General features: G+C 41.9%; 1 protein-coding gene across 3 annotated transcripts in view; it reads right to left on the bottom strand.

Moving 5' to 3' along the window:
- The window catches only part of SUCO (SUN domain containing ossification factor), a 46,384-nt gene that overhangs the window by 13,738 nt on the left and 16,227 nt on the right, over nucleotides 1–16,419 (bottom strand). For 2 of the 3 annotated variants that reach the window (XM_048496800.1, XM_048496801.1), the window contains exons 3-17: nucleotides 15,605–15,712; nucleotides 13,104–13,258; nucleotides 11,959–12,102; nucleotides 11,708–11,852; nucleotides 10,041–10,152; nucleotides 9,087–9,211; nucleotides 8,504–8,571; nucleotides 8,193–8,300; nucleotides 6,701–6,806; nucleotides 4,816–4,836; nucleotides 4,536–4,591; nucleotides 4,114–4,205; nucleotides 2,706–2,771; nucleotides 2,040–2,114; nucleotides 360–444 (exon numbers count right to left, since the gene is read on the bottom strand). In XM_048496800.1, coding sequence (XP_048352757.1) covers nucleotides 360–444; nucleotides 2,040–2,114; nucleotides 2,706–2,771; nucleotides 4,114–4,205; nucleotides 4,536–4,591; nucleotides 4,816–4,836; nucleotides 6,701–6,806; nucleotides 8,193–8,300; nucleotides 8,504–8,571; nucleotides 9,087–9,211; nucleotides 10,041–10,152; nucleotides 11,708–11,852; nucleotides 11,959–12,102; nucleotides 13,104–13,258; nucleotides 15,605–15,712 — 1,466 coding nt within the window. The remainder of the gene's footprint in view (nucleotides 1–359; nucleotides 445–2,039; nucleotides 2,115–2,705; nucleotides 2,772–4,113; nucleotides 4,206–4,535; nucleotides 4,592–4,815; nucleotides 4,837–6,700; nucleotides 6,807–8,192; nucleotides 8,301–8,503; nucleotides 8,572–9,086; nucleotides 9,212–10,040; nucleotides 10,153–11,707; nucleotides 11,853–11,958; nucleotides 12,103–13,103; nucleotides 13,259–15,604; nucleotides 15,713–16,419) is intronic. The other variant, XM_048496802.1, reaches the window with a different exon arrangement.

Genomic DNA, 16,419 nt, shown 5'->3' with positions numbered 1-16,419 from the left:
TGGGCTAGTCACAGTTGTTTAGAACTCTCTCAGCCCCACCTACCTCACGAGGTGTCTGTTGTGGGAAGAGGAAGGGAAAGTAAGCCACCTCGAGTCTCCTTACAGGAGAGGAAGGTGGGGTATAAATCCAAACTCTTCCACTTTAAGAAAGGAAAATGGACTCTAATCACTCAGTTCCATTTTAAAAGATGTGTAAAAAGATATAGAAAAAATATAAAAAGGGGGAATGAGATGTGAGGCAAAACAGGTTGGTGTTTTTTTTGGCACAGCTTCTATTGTACAGAAATGCACTGTAATCCCATTCAGCTTCTGAGACAGGGCAGGCTAAAAATTCCAAATGAATGCAAGAGTTAACTTACTCTAAAGAAGGAGTGGTCGTTGGCTCCAATAGATGTGGTACCATACTGGAAGTGGCAGTTGTATTTTCAGGAACACTTTCATTTCCTATTTGAAAAAGAAAGTACTGTTAACACAGAACAGGCTGTTACAAATATTGAAGAAACAAAGTAACTATGAAATGACTGGGATATAAACCTGTTAAAAGTATTCTTAAATATATTTGTTGCATTAAGGAATTTCAGGGACAACTTTTAAATTAGCACATTTGTTGAACAGCATTCTATCATCATAGGACCTGAAAATGTTATTCATCATAGTATCTAGGCAATTCTGAAATACGGCACAGACTATAATGGTAATGGATACAGCCTGACCACATTTCTGAGAAACTGGTTATATAACACCTAAGTTATCAATTTTTTTATCAAGGTTCTGAATTTTTATGCTCTTTTTTTGCACATGGAAAACATACTTTTAAACTAACTAGGTTAAAGGGGCAACAATGTTAAATTGTTTAAGATGATGAATCCTTGATGGTTTCATTAAAGTTCTGTTGCATATTAACAAGATCATTAGTGGCCAAATTCCCTGTGTAATTTGGTAGTAAACTAAGAGGAAAGGGAAGAGACCATGTACCAGAAACAAAAACAGGTGCTGCCAAAGACCAAGAGGAAAAATGTTCAAATGCCCTTTTCTCCCTTGTTCATTTAATTCATGTACCTACATTCTTTCCCAAAGAGATGTAGCAGAGTGTAAGACAACAGGTTGGATTCAGACCGATGCTGGCCAAGCAATGAGTGGGTGGGTGATTGAAATATCAGCGAATTAGTAGCTGAATGACTAAAAATGGGAAATCTCCAAGTTACACCTGCCTGCAAATCAGTTCATTCAATTGAAAAAGTGTCCTGCAATATTGTGAATTAGCAGTTACTGTAAAGTGGGGGGAAACACCCAACCAAGTATTGAGTGTGTGCAATCTTGGCATTCAAAGAACGGATTTTTTTGGCACTGAATTATCTTGATCCTCCCAAATATGTTTTTCTACAGAGAACTGAAAGGACTTAAGATTGACTAGACATTGTGTACCTTATAGTAAAGTACTTTTTCTGTTGGGAAAGGTACTGGATGTTCAACCTGCTGGTGCATTACTGGCAAATACATAGGGTAACTATTGGCCACTGACTGCAGCCACGTTTTGCCAAATATTTCTTGTGATCCAAAATGCCACTCTATAAATGGCAGTCTCCTCCTTGTCCCATTTAGGTGGCACTTGTTAGCAAACCTCCTTTTTGCTCTTTTAAAAGTTAAATTATGAAACAGTAAAATTATTTTATTTTTGCAAATGGCAGAAGTATCAAATATCATTCTGGATGATGAATATAACATATTTCTATTATTCTATTAAGAATACGTTACCCAGTCTTTTGCTTGATCAAATAGAAAAAGAGGCAAAGAGAAATCGTCACCAATATGAGCAAAGTAACTATCTCCCTGAACTCTTCCCTAGAAGCAAAAATGAATAAACTGAGGCTGTCACATTTTAGTCATATTATGAGAAGAGTCATTGGAAAAGACAACAATGCTAGGAAAAACTGAATGTAGCAGGGGGAAAAAAAGAAAACCCAACTTATTTAAAAGAAGAGGAAATTTTGCATTGGATCCCACACACAAAGTACATCCACCATATAGCACTGAGTTACCTTGATCAGTAGAATGCTCTTCAGATTTTGCTCCAAGTATATTAGCAGCGATATTCACCATATTTAAAATAGCATCTAATAAAAAGATAAAAATAGCCACCAAGGAAGTATTCAGAAGGTTATCAAGATTAGACTGGACAGAATTAGTTGGGTAACATTTTGTTCCAGATATCAATCTGAGATACAAGAATGGACCAGCAGCATACTGATTACTTTCTAACCAGTAAACCATTTATTGGTTTTTTCTTACAATTCAGACTTTTCTTCATAAAATCACTTCAAACTGTGGTCTGCACTGAGATGTGCCCAAAGTGGAAAAGGCTCTTACAAGAAAAATTGGCTTCAGTGGTTTACTAATCAAATATACAGAGAACTCTGACAAATATGTAATGCTTATTCCAATCCCAGTGAACAGACATATATTTTTCTCCATGTAGACATCATTGGAATAGTAAAAGTAGAAATATAAAGACAGGATGGGGAGAGAAAAACTGGACCCACACACCCACCCCCCAAGTTGTCCTCAGTGGGGAAAAAACCTTTAAGGAAGTATTCTTTTAAAAATGTGTGAAGCGTTTTTTTAAACATGTTGTTAATTTGGGTGCTGTGTGGTTTCCGGGCTGTATGGCCGTGTTCTAGCAGCATGTTGTTAATTACTGTACTCACTTGTGGCAGAACCAATTAGATTTTTTGAAGATTTGTCTTCACCCACAATGTGGTCCAAACGATCATCTGTTTTAAAAAGGACATACTTTTAATAGCAAGCAACATGTCTCCCCCAGCAGTTCCAAAATGGTTCGATTAAGGTGTACTTGAAGAATCAGTTCACAGGAGCAAGCCCATTAAATATTTAGACAGTCTGTAAGATACCTTTCCCTTAACAAACCCACGCAGTCAAAGACAAATGTTGGAACTGATGGGAAAAGCGATAGACTCTGGCCTAAGGCCAGATGGATGTCTTCTCCTTCATGTCTCTACCAGCAGACATGCTTCCAAGCAAAGCTGCACTGAGAGGTGTAAGGAGGGAAACTTTGTCCCATTGCTAAAACCCAAGGAAATATATTATGTATTGCAGTGGGAGTTCATCTGGCACAGCTCAACCCAGGGCTTCTCTCTAAAGAGGACATAGCTGTGGGTTTCAAATCAAAATTGTAAACTGGGTTGCTTTCTCCCTGTTTCAATGCCTCTTGGGCCTCACTGTTCCCAGTATTCACATTTTGATCTGAGTGCAGTACAAATATAACCTTAGATCCAAAGATCCACAAGACAAGAAACAAAACTAACTTAGCACAGTTTCACCTGCCCAAGACTTCGGGCAACACCTAGCACCTTCCTCCCCATATATTACAGTGCCTGGAAACTGGCTACACAAGATCCTGTGCAAGCAGAAATCCAAGTGAGGGTATATTAAGTCTGACTTAGTACAAACTGCTGTTGTGGTCTTTTTCTTAGGCTGTTTCCGCACGGGCAGAATACAGCGCCCCAGGGATGGCAAAAACACCGTTTCCCTCCCGCCTTCCCCAGCCGGCTTCCCTTCTCCTGCTGACTTCCAACCTTGCTGGCTTCCAGCCATCGCTCTGGCCAGGGGGGGGGGGGGATCCCCTAGCCTCCACAACGCGACGGAAGCCAGCAGGAGCAGGTAAGCCAGTTGGAGAAGGCACAGCCTGTGTGAAGGCTGCACCTTCCCCTGCACCCCTACCGGAACCTTCTGTGCGAATGGTCCCGGGGGGGTGGTGCATCAGCATAATTTATGCCGATGCACCCCCGCTCTGCACCCGTGCGGAAAGGGCCTTAAATTTCTGCTTGACAAAGAGCTCTAAGTGGAGGAAGAAATTTTGCATTGGACCCCACCCACAAAGTCCTGACTATGCACCTCAGACCATAGTCCAGAAGTTTCAAACCCATCCCATCTCCATTTGGCAGGTCCCCATCTTTCGTCCCCAATGTGCCAGGTGTCCTTTGGCCACCTCAAAATTCCGCCTTATTCTGTTGCTTTAAACTACAAATCATTTCCAGCAAGCTGACAAGAGTTAGCAATTGAACAACTTGTGTTGTGAGCCACTAGTTTACATACCAAAGTCGTCGTCATAAAGCTCTGGTCTTTCCGACTGGTACTGAGAGTCGGCTATTTCTTCATATTCTTCAACCATACTAGTGCCAAACACTCTGGGAACAGAAACCACAATTTTAGTTAATTGACATAAAACTGTTAACAAATTTATAACTTTACAAACAATGTTCACTGAAGTGTGGTTGGGTGATCTGCCAGTTCTTTGCTCAAAATCCACCCCGTTCTAGACACATTTCTCAATAATTCCAGATTTAGTTGCCTACAAAAGTTTGTTTGGTTTCCACATTTAGCTTTATGACCAAAACTTTCTATAGAAAGCCAGTAAATTCTACTGAAATAAATGATAAATACTGTGTTTGAAGAATCCAATTCTCCAATTTTGATTCAGCACTAGAGGCCCTTGAAAGGGCTAACCAGAAGATTACCTGATTAGGCTTAAAGGGCAGAAATGTTCTGATCCAAAATGCGACACCAATTCCACCTACAGTAGAAAAAAAAACATTTATTAAAATACCTCTGGCAGCATCACAAGAGTTTTTGTTTAAAGTTAAAAGAAATGAATTTGGAAATTTGGAAATCTACATAACCCCTCTGATCAGAGTAACAGATTCTCACAAGAGTGGACTAGTGAGCCATGCACTACCGCGCTCAGCCACAGAATGTACTCAAGCCCATGGCAGTCGACGTTATTAAACGGTTGCTAACCTTTATGTACTTGATGAACATCTGAAGCAAGAGGGGGAAAAAGAAAAACAAAGTGTCAGTAGGCTATATGCATGCCACAAGCAACAGGTTTAGCTACTTGCATAATCAAGGACTATAAATATGGCCATTCCCCTTCTGGCTCCCCAGAGCTCTTCCCCCCACCCAAGTCAAACCCCACCACCCAGCAACAAAAGGATAAAGCTGGAGAAAGATACATTTCAAGACCCACAGCAACATGCAAAGTTAAATTGCTCTGGCTTCTGGCTACAGGATCAAGAACGGACATGCTTTGCAATCACACACCAAAAGTGACTATTAAAAAAAATGCATCTCCCCAAAACAGCAGCGTTAATTTCATTTGTCTAAGAAGGGATTTGTTTCTACTATCCAAGCAGGTCAGAGTGACACGTTCCTAAGGCCACAGCTTTCAACAGATACAGGTGGTGCAATTCAGTTTAGGAATTGCACCAATATTTCAGAAAGGTGAAGAACTAAGTAAACATAACTTGGGATTGCTTTTGGATAAGAGAGGAGAACACAAGCTTCTTGCAGCTATTTACTTCATTTATGCTCTGCCTCTCTCCCCAATGGGGACTTGTAAAGCAAATTAGGCCATGTGTGCATAACTGGTCCAAGGTCATCTAAGAAGATCACATAGCTGAGTAGGGGTTCGTTCGACCCTGGGTCTTCCAGATCCTATTCTGGCCACAACACCACACCGACTCTGTTACTACATAATAGTTGGTCGGCCTCTATGCAGATGACAAATAGGCACCCACAGAGACGTTGGCAGTCTCTGCATAATTAAGGGATTGGGGAGAGGGGATTCAGAAAAGGGACTAACTTAGAGGTACTGAGAGAGGAAGGATTTCCAAATTGTTCAGCATCATTCCTAAACCACATGCAAGATTTCTACAGGAAAAAACCCTCCCCCTGGATCCATACCAATTTGCAGGGCTGCAAAAAAGGATAATCCACAAAAAAATGGGACTGTCATGGTATGCTAGATTATGCAGACAAGTTACCTTCATTCTACTAGAACATCTAATCCAGTCCAATCTGGTTTATGGACAATCATTTTACATCCTTGTATAAACTAAGCTGGCAACTGGAATGCAGTCATTAAAAGATATCTGATTTATTATTAAAGTATCTGATGACTCACAGTTACTGCATATGGTTAGGTGCAGCACATTGCCTGAGGATTAATCACTATGGTTTACAAGTTCCTTAGACCGTTGTACTCAAAAAAAGCAATCTTGGCATGTATGACAGCACACCAAACACTTTGACCTCTTGAGGGGGGAAACATTTTGTGCACCACGCTCATCAATGCACCATCTGAATCATACATTATGATAGGTTGGATTAAGCGCTGCTATAGTCAACATGAGTCCAGTTAGCTGGAACCTGTTTGTTTTTAAGGTGCTACTAGACAACTCCTGCTTAACTTTGGTATAATAGACTAACAGAGTAGTCCACCAGGAATTATGAATGAACTCTATCCATCCAGGCATTATATATTTGGGTTTATACCCGGCCCAATCCCCAGCCAGAGTCAGGCTCAGGGCGGCTTACATCAAGGTCAAAACCAACAACACCATCATAGATTACATAAATAAATTCTAAAATTAATTTCCGTGTAAGTTCTAAATCCAATTCCTATGTAGATGGCGAATCAATCAATAAAATGTAAGCCTAAAATTAACTGACCCCAATCTCTATGCATTTATTTATTGAGGGATGGGCAAGGGGGGAGGGGGAGAGCAAATGCACAAGATGGAAAAGTGCAGGATGTTATTTCTGATCTGGGGGAGCAGCATTTTCAGTTGGAGCATCACAGGCTCACTAGATTAAGGTTGTGGTCACTGCAAACAGAAATCACCTTCACATATTTTGCATACATCTGTTCATCCAGAGGAAAACTCTGGACATTCCTCTCATCTCGAGCATGAAAAGTGCCCAGCTTGACCCATTTATTTGTTGGGTATCTAGAAAATAAAAAAAATCATTTGTAAAAAGAGAGAGAGAACAGTGACTTCCAGCTGGTTCAGAGAAACACTGCATTTGACTCAATAATAATAACAACAACAACAACAACAATATTGTTGTTATTATTATTTAGACTTGATAGATCGCCCAACCCCTGGAGGGCTCTGGGTAGTGTACAATAAACGCAAAAAGCATTTACAATGTAAAATATCATAAAATAGTATACCAACAAAAACACTAAAATACATTATAGCAGCAGTTCATATATCAATCCAAATACAAATACTGATGGTGCTCGGACCAAAGGCCAGGAGGGTCAGAACTGCCCAAAAATAGATGGAATCAGTAACCAGGCAATGCTGGAGATGGCAAGCTATTGCGGGGGCTTCAGAGGGGGGCAGGCAAACTGCAGCTGGCATTCCCAAAGGCCCAGTGGAATAACTCGGTCTTGCAGGCCCTGCGGAACTCACCAAGGTCCCGCAGGGCCCGGACAGCAGATGGTAGAGCATTCCACCAGGATGGGGCCAGGGCTGTAAAGGTCCTGGCCAGGGTAGAGACCAGCCGCATCGATGAGGGGCGGGGGACTACCAGCAGATTAGCCTCCGCTGAGTGCAGAGGCCTATTCGGGACATATAGGGTAAGACGGTCATCTAGGTCAGTGGTTCTCAACCTTCCTAATGCTGCGACCCTTTAATACAGTTCCTCGTGTTGTGGTGACCCCCAACCCTAACATTTATCCATTTTACAGGTGGAGAACACTGATGCAGAAAGTCTTAGGCGACCCCTATGAAAGGGTCATTCGACACCCCCCCCCTCCAAAGGGGTCCCGACCCCCAGGTTGAGAAAACACTGATCTAGGTGGACCATACTTAAAACAGTTATGTCAACGTCTGAATCGTTAGAAAGGAAAAGGGATTTTGTAAAGCAATGAATCCTGCGCACTCTTGGTTGGATCTAAAGGTCTGCAAGCACTTTTTGAAAAACAGAAAACCCAAGATATTGGTCCTGAGGACTAGGAGAAACAATACAGCATTGGGGAGACAGTTCCAGAAAGAAATCTATACAAACTATGATTGATTAACTGAACAAACTGAAATACCTATGGTTCATGATCCACCCACCCAGCTTTGAAATCAGCAAGTTTGGTGGTACAAATTTTAAGGAGAAATACTACCAACCCATTTATGTTTCCTTCCAGCTAGGAAAATTGTTTCTCGGACTGGTACATTAAGTAAGAAATTTCCTGACATGCTGCAACATGCTCTGTGACACTAAAGCAGAGTACTGGATATGCCTGCACAGGGCACGGAAGCTGAGAAGTCACTTCAACAGAAGGGATTTATTGGTCTTTGTGGCAACAAACCACATTCAGATCAGGATCATACCTGTCACTGATGGACACCAAAAAGTCCTTAGGAGTGGATGAGAATAATTCATGGTTAGCAATGTCCAGCTGCTTCACCTGGATTGGCTCACATAGCTCCACAACAAACCTTCAAGGCAAAGGTAAAATTAGCACAAATGCAGGGAAAGATTGCCAACAACTGAAAAATCTTCTGAACTACAGCCTTGCTCCAGAAATGCACTTCAAAATATAGACATCCAATCACTTTCATTAACTGTTATTTACCTGAAGTCAGATGGCACACATATTTATAGGACACACTAATTCCCGTCTAAAAGCCTGAAAACTTACCAGATTTTAGTACTGCATGGATTTAGCATGTAGAGATCCATATTCTCCATTAGTATAGCTGATGTGCTCTGCATAAAGAATGAAAAGCACATTTTATATAACTGCAGAGAGTTTTACTAATGTCTTTGTGCTATATCACTGCTAACTTTAAGAACGCTCAAAATACAGAAAATATTCAAAATAGAGTAATTGGATATTAGCTTTCAGTGCAGGCTGTCTTAAAAGTGTATAAACACTGCACACCAGAGGCATATCAAGCCTAAATGGTGCCCAGGGCATGACCGCCTTCCTATGCACACACACCCCCATGCCCCACTTATGGCAGCCAGCAGGGAGGCTGGGTCGGTGGTAGGCAGCTCCACCCCCCTGGCCTCCCCAGGACCCGGCGTCCCCCCATGTGACTAAATCACATGTGCCCGGGAACATGGGATACCCTATGTTCCCATGGGCGGCATGCCCCTGCTGCACACCGTAACTAATAGAATACTTGTGCTCCCAAAAGTCCAAAGCTGATTCAAGAAATCAAAGGCTTATCAGAAAAATCTGACAGTATTCCAGAAGGAAATTGAAATAGCGTGATTACCTTCGCTTCCGGATTAGCTGCCAATATTTTGGCACCACACTCCACTGAAGCATAGTTATTTCTATTTTTCTGAACCTTTTTTGTAGAATGTTGACCTCCATTGGAGGAAGGATGCATTGCTTGACCTGCATAAAAGAGAAAACATAGTAGAAAATTGTTCGATCGCTCTAAAGAAATGGAATAAATAGAGCTTTGTGCTTTAATTGAAACAAGGAAAGCCACACTAACAATGAATAAAGAGAATCCTTCTACTGGGAATTCGAATAATTTCACATAATTCAGTAATGGCTGGAATGTGTGGTCTGATTCAGTATAAGGTAGCTTCATGTGCGTTTTCACAATAACCAAGCCACAATCGATGGCTCCTTCTCTTCAAACCAGGATTCCAAACTTTGGTTTAAATCTAGCTTGAAATACAGGTTGGGATTGAACAGAACAGACCATAGCCCAGAGAAGACAAACTATGGCTTGTTGCAAATTGGAAGTGTTTAATAATCAAACTGATCACAAGGGAAAGGAGCATGGGAACTCAAGGATCCTCTAGACTTATCCACAACAACCTCTCAATCAACTCCTGGGAATGACGTGAGACCACGAAAGTAGATCTTTCCCACTCTCCTCTATCCTGTTTTTTTTGCTTATGCAAGAATAAGGGAAATATGATTCGCTACAGCCCTCGTCCCCCAATACCACATGAGTGAGTGTTCCCCCACCCCTTCCCCACAACAGTTTGAGAAAAAGGAATGCTGGGAGCTGATATTGGCAGACCAAATTGAAAATACCCTCTTTCACAAACTCGCTGATCCGTTCTTAGCAGTATAGCTCCAACCCAAACATCTTCCTTTTAAGGAAACTCATGGACCCTTCCTGAAGTCAGGACACACGGCCAACGTTAAATACTTAAATAAAGACAAGATTTGTTCATAGTCTAACTAAAAAATTAAGTGAGCTCACTCTTTTCTTTTTCTACTTCCATAACCTGCTTCTTCCACTCATCAAATGTGGGAATATCTCCTGGGTCCTTAGGAGTTATCACAGAAGTTGGGTCAATTTCTCCCACTTTTCGCTGCAGAAGAAGGCAAGATGGCAAAGATCAGGAATCAACATACATGATAGGCAAACAATAGCACATGTACCAAGTTGTGTAGTATTCAGTTCACTAAGAGACTTAAGAACTCATACAGCATAGCAAGCGTAGGGGTAACGGCAGGTTGCCAATTTTGCTGGATGTTTTATACTATAATGTAAACATATCTGAGTTTAAGCAATGTCTACGGACTAAACAAATGCAAAATCAAAACACCTGACTTGGAATAGAGTAGATCCATCTATATATCTAATTCCCAAGTGCTCCCCATGCCTGAGGATGCTTAAATCTGCACATAGGGGACACATTCACTCCCAATAGGGTTTTTTGCAGACTTGGGGGATCCCCTAAAATCCCCACATAAAAATCTGAAACTAAAAGGTGGGATTAAATCCCCCCAAAACTAAAGCAAGAATTTTCTGCACATGCACAGAGAACACACCTATCATTGGCAGCTGCCATTTTCCGCTGCCAGCCCAGAGGCAGCTCCTCTGGACCACTGGGGAGGCTGAAAGTTGCCTAGAGATTGGAACAGCGGTGGCAGGTTCAGCAATGGGGAGGGGAGAGGATTAACCCGTGATTTTCAAGGGTCTCACTTGTATTTTCTTAACTGTCTACAATGAGGATAATACGGTGATTAACAATGTCACAGATCGAAAAGCAGGCAAGATTTGCAATTTACTCTATTTGCAGTGCCATCGATTTTTCTGCATGAAGTTTCATTTTTGCTCTTCTCAATTCTAAGGGGAAAGTTTCCAAGTCAGCATGAGGGTATCCTGCATTTGAAATACTATCATCATCTGTTGGCAGGTTAGTTTTTTTTTAAAAAAACCTAGAATACAGCAGTAGAAAGGGAACTATGATAGATGCAACTCATTTAAGAATCTCTCCACTCAATGGGACTGCAGGTAGCCCTGCTAGTGCACAGAAGAATCCACAACTGAAAGCCATGCAGCATCCTTCGTTAGGCAGTTCTGAAGTGAACAACGGATTTGATCCAGCAGAGTCATTAGCAGAGGTAACATGGCATTTTACGCCATTCCCTGCCTCCCCACAGTGCCTTCCAAGGCCAGGAAAATTGACTTCTGAATTCACAAGACCTATGTAAACTAAGAGCAATGTGTGTCAGGGGCTGCAATAAGGAGAGGGAAAGGGGCAATACTACTGGACCGAAGGGAAAAGAGATGGTGATTTTGCTCCCTCCTTACTGCAACCTCCTCTTGCATGGCTGTAAGTACACACGGGTCTCTGAACCTCCAGGACTCAGAGGCAGGAAAGAGCTAATAGGGAAAAGGGGACCTAGCAAAAACCCGCATCCACAAATGCTTTCCACTGATGGATTGCGCGATCCAACCCAGCAAGGTATCTGTTTACTTCAAACAGAGGCTTACATGAAATGTAAAATGACTAATTCATTCCAACGAAAGAAAAGCTACAAACTACTCCCGGAATGACAGAAAGCGTCAAAAAGAACTGGCAACATCCTGTAAAAACTTCCAATGCAAAACTGAATGTTTTGGGTTGTAGCACTCACATCTCCTCTTATGTTACCCGAAGCATTCAACGCAGACTTTGGATCTGCCTTCTGCTCAGCAGCAGCAAGTTTCGGTTCAAATCCCGGTTTAGTAATTTTCCCCTTCGTGCGCGAGGAAATGTTTTCTATATGTTGACCTACAAGGCTGAAAACATGCCAACGTTAAAAGTTCTCCTTGGTACCCAGCTTGGAATATCCTTAGACAATAAAAACCAGAACAAAGAGCTGCCGGCTTACGCATTTCTACTCACCTCTCTGGTGAAGCAACAAGAGTGGAAGGCTCACTCTGAGCCTCCTCTGTTTCAAGTGTCCCTCCAATGTCGCAGTTAGGTTCTGCCTGTTCAGCTTCAGCAGAGGTAACGACAGGGTTATCAGCACTGGAATTTTCTATTGCACTGAAGGGAAACAAACATACACTTGTTCCTCTGGAACTACTAGTCAAGAGATACCACACCCATCCCAGAACTCTGCAAGGGTGGTTTTGAAGCTCTTTTTGTAAAAAGCATGAGAATGATGCCAATGCTTTCAGAAAGATGCCCCCAAGCCCTGGTTCGTAACTAAAATCTTCAAGGATGGCTCACCCTGGGCTGGGACATTTTCCCTGAAAATGGGGAAATCTCCAGGTTGGCAGGACAGGGGAGATCAATTTTTCACAATCACACACAATTACAGGGTAACCCACCCACCCCAAATAAGAGCAGCATTTATGCACCATGTAAACAACCTTCTTTGCTCAATGACAACCAAGATGTGGGGCTTCCATTCTGGATGGCTGGAGAACCCCACATAGCATCAACAATGTGCCAGCCACAGACGCAGGTGAAACGTTAGGAGCAAAGGCTACCAGACCATGGCCACACAACTCAGAAAACCCACAGCAGCCAGTAAAGACAACCCCGTCCTTTCGCTGTTCTGAGACCTTGTGGTCCCTGAGACAAATCTATTATTCCTTGTGGAAAATATTCACCTGTACTGGCACCCACCCAAGGGCAAAAGTGCTGTACCTTAGTGGTATTATTAATTCAGCAACCTTCAAATAAATGCAGTTTGTCAGCATCCATACAGCATCAGTTGGTCTATTGTCTGAAGAAGTGTGCGTGCATATGAAAGCTCCTACCACGAATGAAACCTTGGGGGTCTCAAAGGTGCTACTGAACTCAAAGTTATTTTCTACTGGTTCAGACCAACACGGCTACCCATCTGAATTGGTTTATTATGAATAAGATAAATGAGATGTAGAGATAAAACAGTCCCAATTACCTCCAAGATTTATTTGTACAGAGTGCACAAAAAACTTGAGATGCATGCAATCCGCACTGCTTCCAATGTGCATATAGAACAGACAACAAAGGACATTGCATTCGGAAACAGGATAACTGAATTGAATTATATTTACCTAGGCTGAGAGACTGGCAAGATCTCTGAGGTAGGTGTACTAGAAATCTTCTCGAGGGTAGCAGCTATGCTAGAAGAAGCTTCATCTAAAGGTTGAGTCTCATCTAAAGGTTGAGTCACGTCTTCAGGCGTTTTTAATTCCCCTGTTTCCATGGTCTACATTGGTAAAACAGTGTCACATGTTAAACTAGTTCTGGCAGTTGGGAAGCTTGGAAATCTTCCTAGGCTGGAAACAAAGCCTTGTATCTGCAGAGCCCTTTCCCGCAGTGGGGGCAGTTCTCCACTGAAGGATACATTTTTTAGGAGCTTCTGCTCATTCAAGACCCATAGCTTGGATTTAATTGAGCATTTCAACAGCACTTCCATGTTTGTCCCTTCCGCCGTAGCCCAAAATGTCCCCCACAATGCAGGTTTTGAGTCACACTCCATGAGAACAGTTCCTTCCACCCAAGGAAATGCTCTGTGGGATCCAAGATAACAACTCTTTATGAGCCAAAAAGCACCACATGAAATCACCATGCAGCCCAGGACCTACCATGGAAGCATGGCTTATGAGCCAAGCCCTTGTGTTGAGTGACAGAATCGAAATACAATAATTTAACCTAGATGACTTCAAATCATACATAATTTTAAAAACGGTACAGAGGATTGAAATCTTATCAACTCTTATTACAAGTTTCAAAGACTATCTGAAGATATATTTGTATCTTCTACACAAACTCAACTAAAGAGATTGTGGAAAGCTTTAAAATTTGAGAGCACTAAAAACGTGAATGAAATATTTTCTTTGGGAGTGAGTGAACGGTTTTTAAACCTGGATAGCTTTAAAAGGGGCTTGGACAGATTTATGGAGGAGAAGTCGATCTATGGAGAACAATCTCGATTCGCCCTAATCTGAGATTGCATATGCCTTAACAGACCAGGTGCTCGGGAGCAGCAGCAGCAGCAGGTCATTGTTTTCACATCCTGCATGTGAACTCCCAAAGGCATCTGGTGGGCCACTGCGAGTAGCAGAGTGCTGGACTAGATGGACTCTGGTCTGATCCAGCTGGCTCTTTCTCATGTTCTTATGTTCTTAAGACAAGGTTTTCACTCACTCAAAATGTGCAAATGTTCTCATAAAAATCTTTATTACAGAATTGGCTAAAGCTAATTCCTGTGTATACTGTAAACATAAATAAACATATTTCAAGGATGTTTATTTTCTTAAAACAGATTAATTTCACTCCTAGTCAATATATTCCACTAAATTGTTGAATAATTTGTTTTCAAGGTCTTAAACTTAACTGTGAATCCAAACTTGCCGCTAGCTGTTACCACAGTGTGAGACTGGTTCTGCCTAAATATACTTTTTTGCTCACTGCATAATTTGAGTTTCCTGTTTCTAATTCTTATTTTTCCTACCTCTCAGGTGGGAAAAACTAACATTCATTTGGTTAAGGTAGCATAGGGTGCAGCAGTCTGCAGCTGCACTCTGGTAATGGATATATTCCCAGTTTTGTCTGACGGAAATTCAGACATTATACTTTCTAAATTTCATATGTAGGCAAAATACTATGTGTTGCTAAAGCAGCAAAATGACTTTAAGATTAAGAGAAAGTATTACAAGTATTTCAGCTTATCAACACTTTCATGGTTTCTCAAAACAATCTTCATCTATAGGCCTTAACTCCCAAGTTTGTTCCCTGCCAGTGGACACTTAAATCTGCCGATGGGAGAAGACCCTGCAACAAGTTTTTCTGCCGACTCAGGAGACCCCCCCCCCGCCCCGCCCCCGGTCTGCAGAAAAATCTGAAACATAAAAAAACCCTGGGGAATTTAAATCCCCGCAAAACTAAAGAAAGCATTCTTTGTACATGCACAGGGAATATACCTACTCTTGGCAGGTGTCAGTATCCCCTCTGGCCCAGAGGCAGCTGCTCCAGACTAGTGGGACTGACAAAGATAGGGATTGTGAGGTAGCCTCAGCAGGCTCAGCAATAAGGAGGAGGGAATCAACCTGCGAGTTTTGCAGGCCCCCACCTGGAACTTTTAAGCTTCCATAAACGTTATGCTATTTACATTTTATCATCGTCTCAGAAAATGTTGAATTTTCTACCTAAGGTACATTTTAAGTTACTGTCTCATCAGACATCAACAAGAACACATACGAAAAATGCTGGGCGGGGAGCGCAACAACATTTGCTAGTTCCCTTCCCCTCTGTGACTTTTACATCTTTCTGCATGCTGCTCTGTTTCATCTATGGCTGCAGAAGGCAGGGATGAGACATCTATTCTGAGGAGCTCTGATTATGATCCTTTGGATCAATGCCTTTTATGAAAGAAGAGGAACCTCAACGAAATTCTGAGTTCTACACGTCGAAGGCAACGCCATCAGCTGCTTTCTCAAATGGCTGCACCCAGTTGAAAGAGGACTGCCACTGGAAAGATGACTACCAGGCTCCACACCCATGATGTTCCTGCTAAATGTACCATGAACAAAAGCCAAGTGAAAAGGCTTGCCTGTTTTTGCTTTGTGCAGTCAACTGAACATTCTTCTTCTGGATCACCACTCAAAATGGATTCACCGGGTTCTAAAGGCAGCATTCCAATGTATCCATCCACCTCCTCCTAATTGGAAGATAGAAAAGTGTGACCTTCAAATAAATGCACTGGCCAACTTTGACCTTTTTACTCTGATACGCCAGCTTCGGGCAACCATTTTTAATTCTGAAACCACTGAATCATTCAATATTTAATCTAATCTTTATTTTTTACTAATGAAACTGAAAAGCCCTGTCAAATGATCTCTGAAGTACAATTCATGCCAGCGCAAGACACCACTGGGATATTCTTTTCCAGAACTAGAGACTTATGAAATGCTTTCTATTCCACAATTCAAACTGGGCTCTTTCTTAGGCTGCTCTGGAAAACAGTCAGAATTACCTCCAAATTATGCCTGTACTGAAAGAACAGCAACTGCTGATTTGTTTCCCAGCAGACATCAAGGTATAGGGTTGACTATGAACAGTTTAGAGGCTTGAGATAATGGCGCATTAATGAACTCCTCCTCCCTTGTGAACCACTTTGGGAACAGAGATCTGCCAGTGTGGACATGTTCCAGCAACTTTCACTAGCAGAAATGAATGTCCCAGGAGCAAGGTCTTTCAATGGCTGCATTCCAGTTGCTGAACGCTCTCCCATAACAAGCCATGGGAAAACCAGTTCTTTCCTTGGATTTTCAAAAACAGGTAAAAAAAAATCTCTATTCTGCCAGGTCTTCTGAACACACACTGGAGGGATATTTCAGTACTATGTTTTATGAATTTTGTTACAGT

Source organism: Sphaerodactylus townsendi, linkage group LG05, assembly GCF_021028975.2.
Source record: "Sphaerodactylus townsendi isolate TG3544 linkage group LG05, MPM_Stown_v2.3, whole genome shotgun sequence".
In the NCBI taxonomy this organism is placed as follows: domain Eukaryota; kingdom Metazoa; phylum Chordata; class Lepidosauria; order Squamata; family Sphaerodactylidae; genus Sphaerodactylus; species Sphaerodactylus townsendi.
The sequence above is the reverse complement of the archived record's forward strand: the minus strand, read 5'-3'. Positions and strand labels throughout refer to the sequence as shown.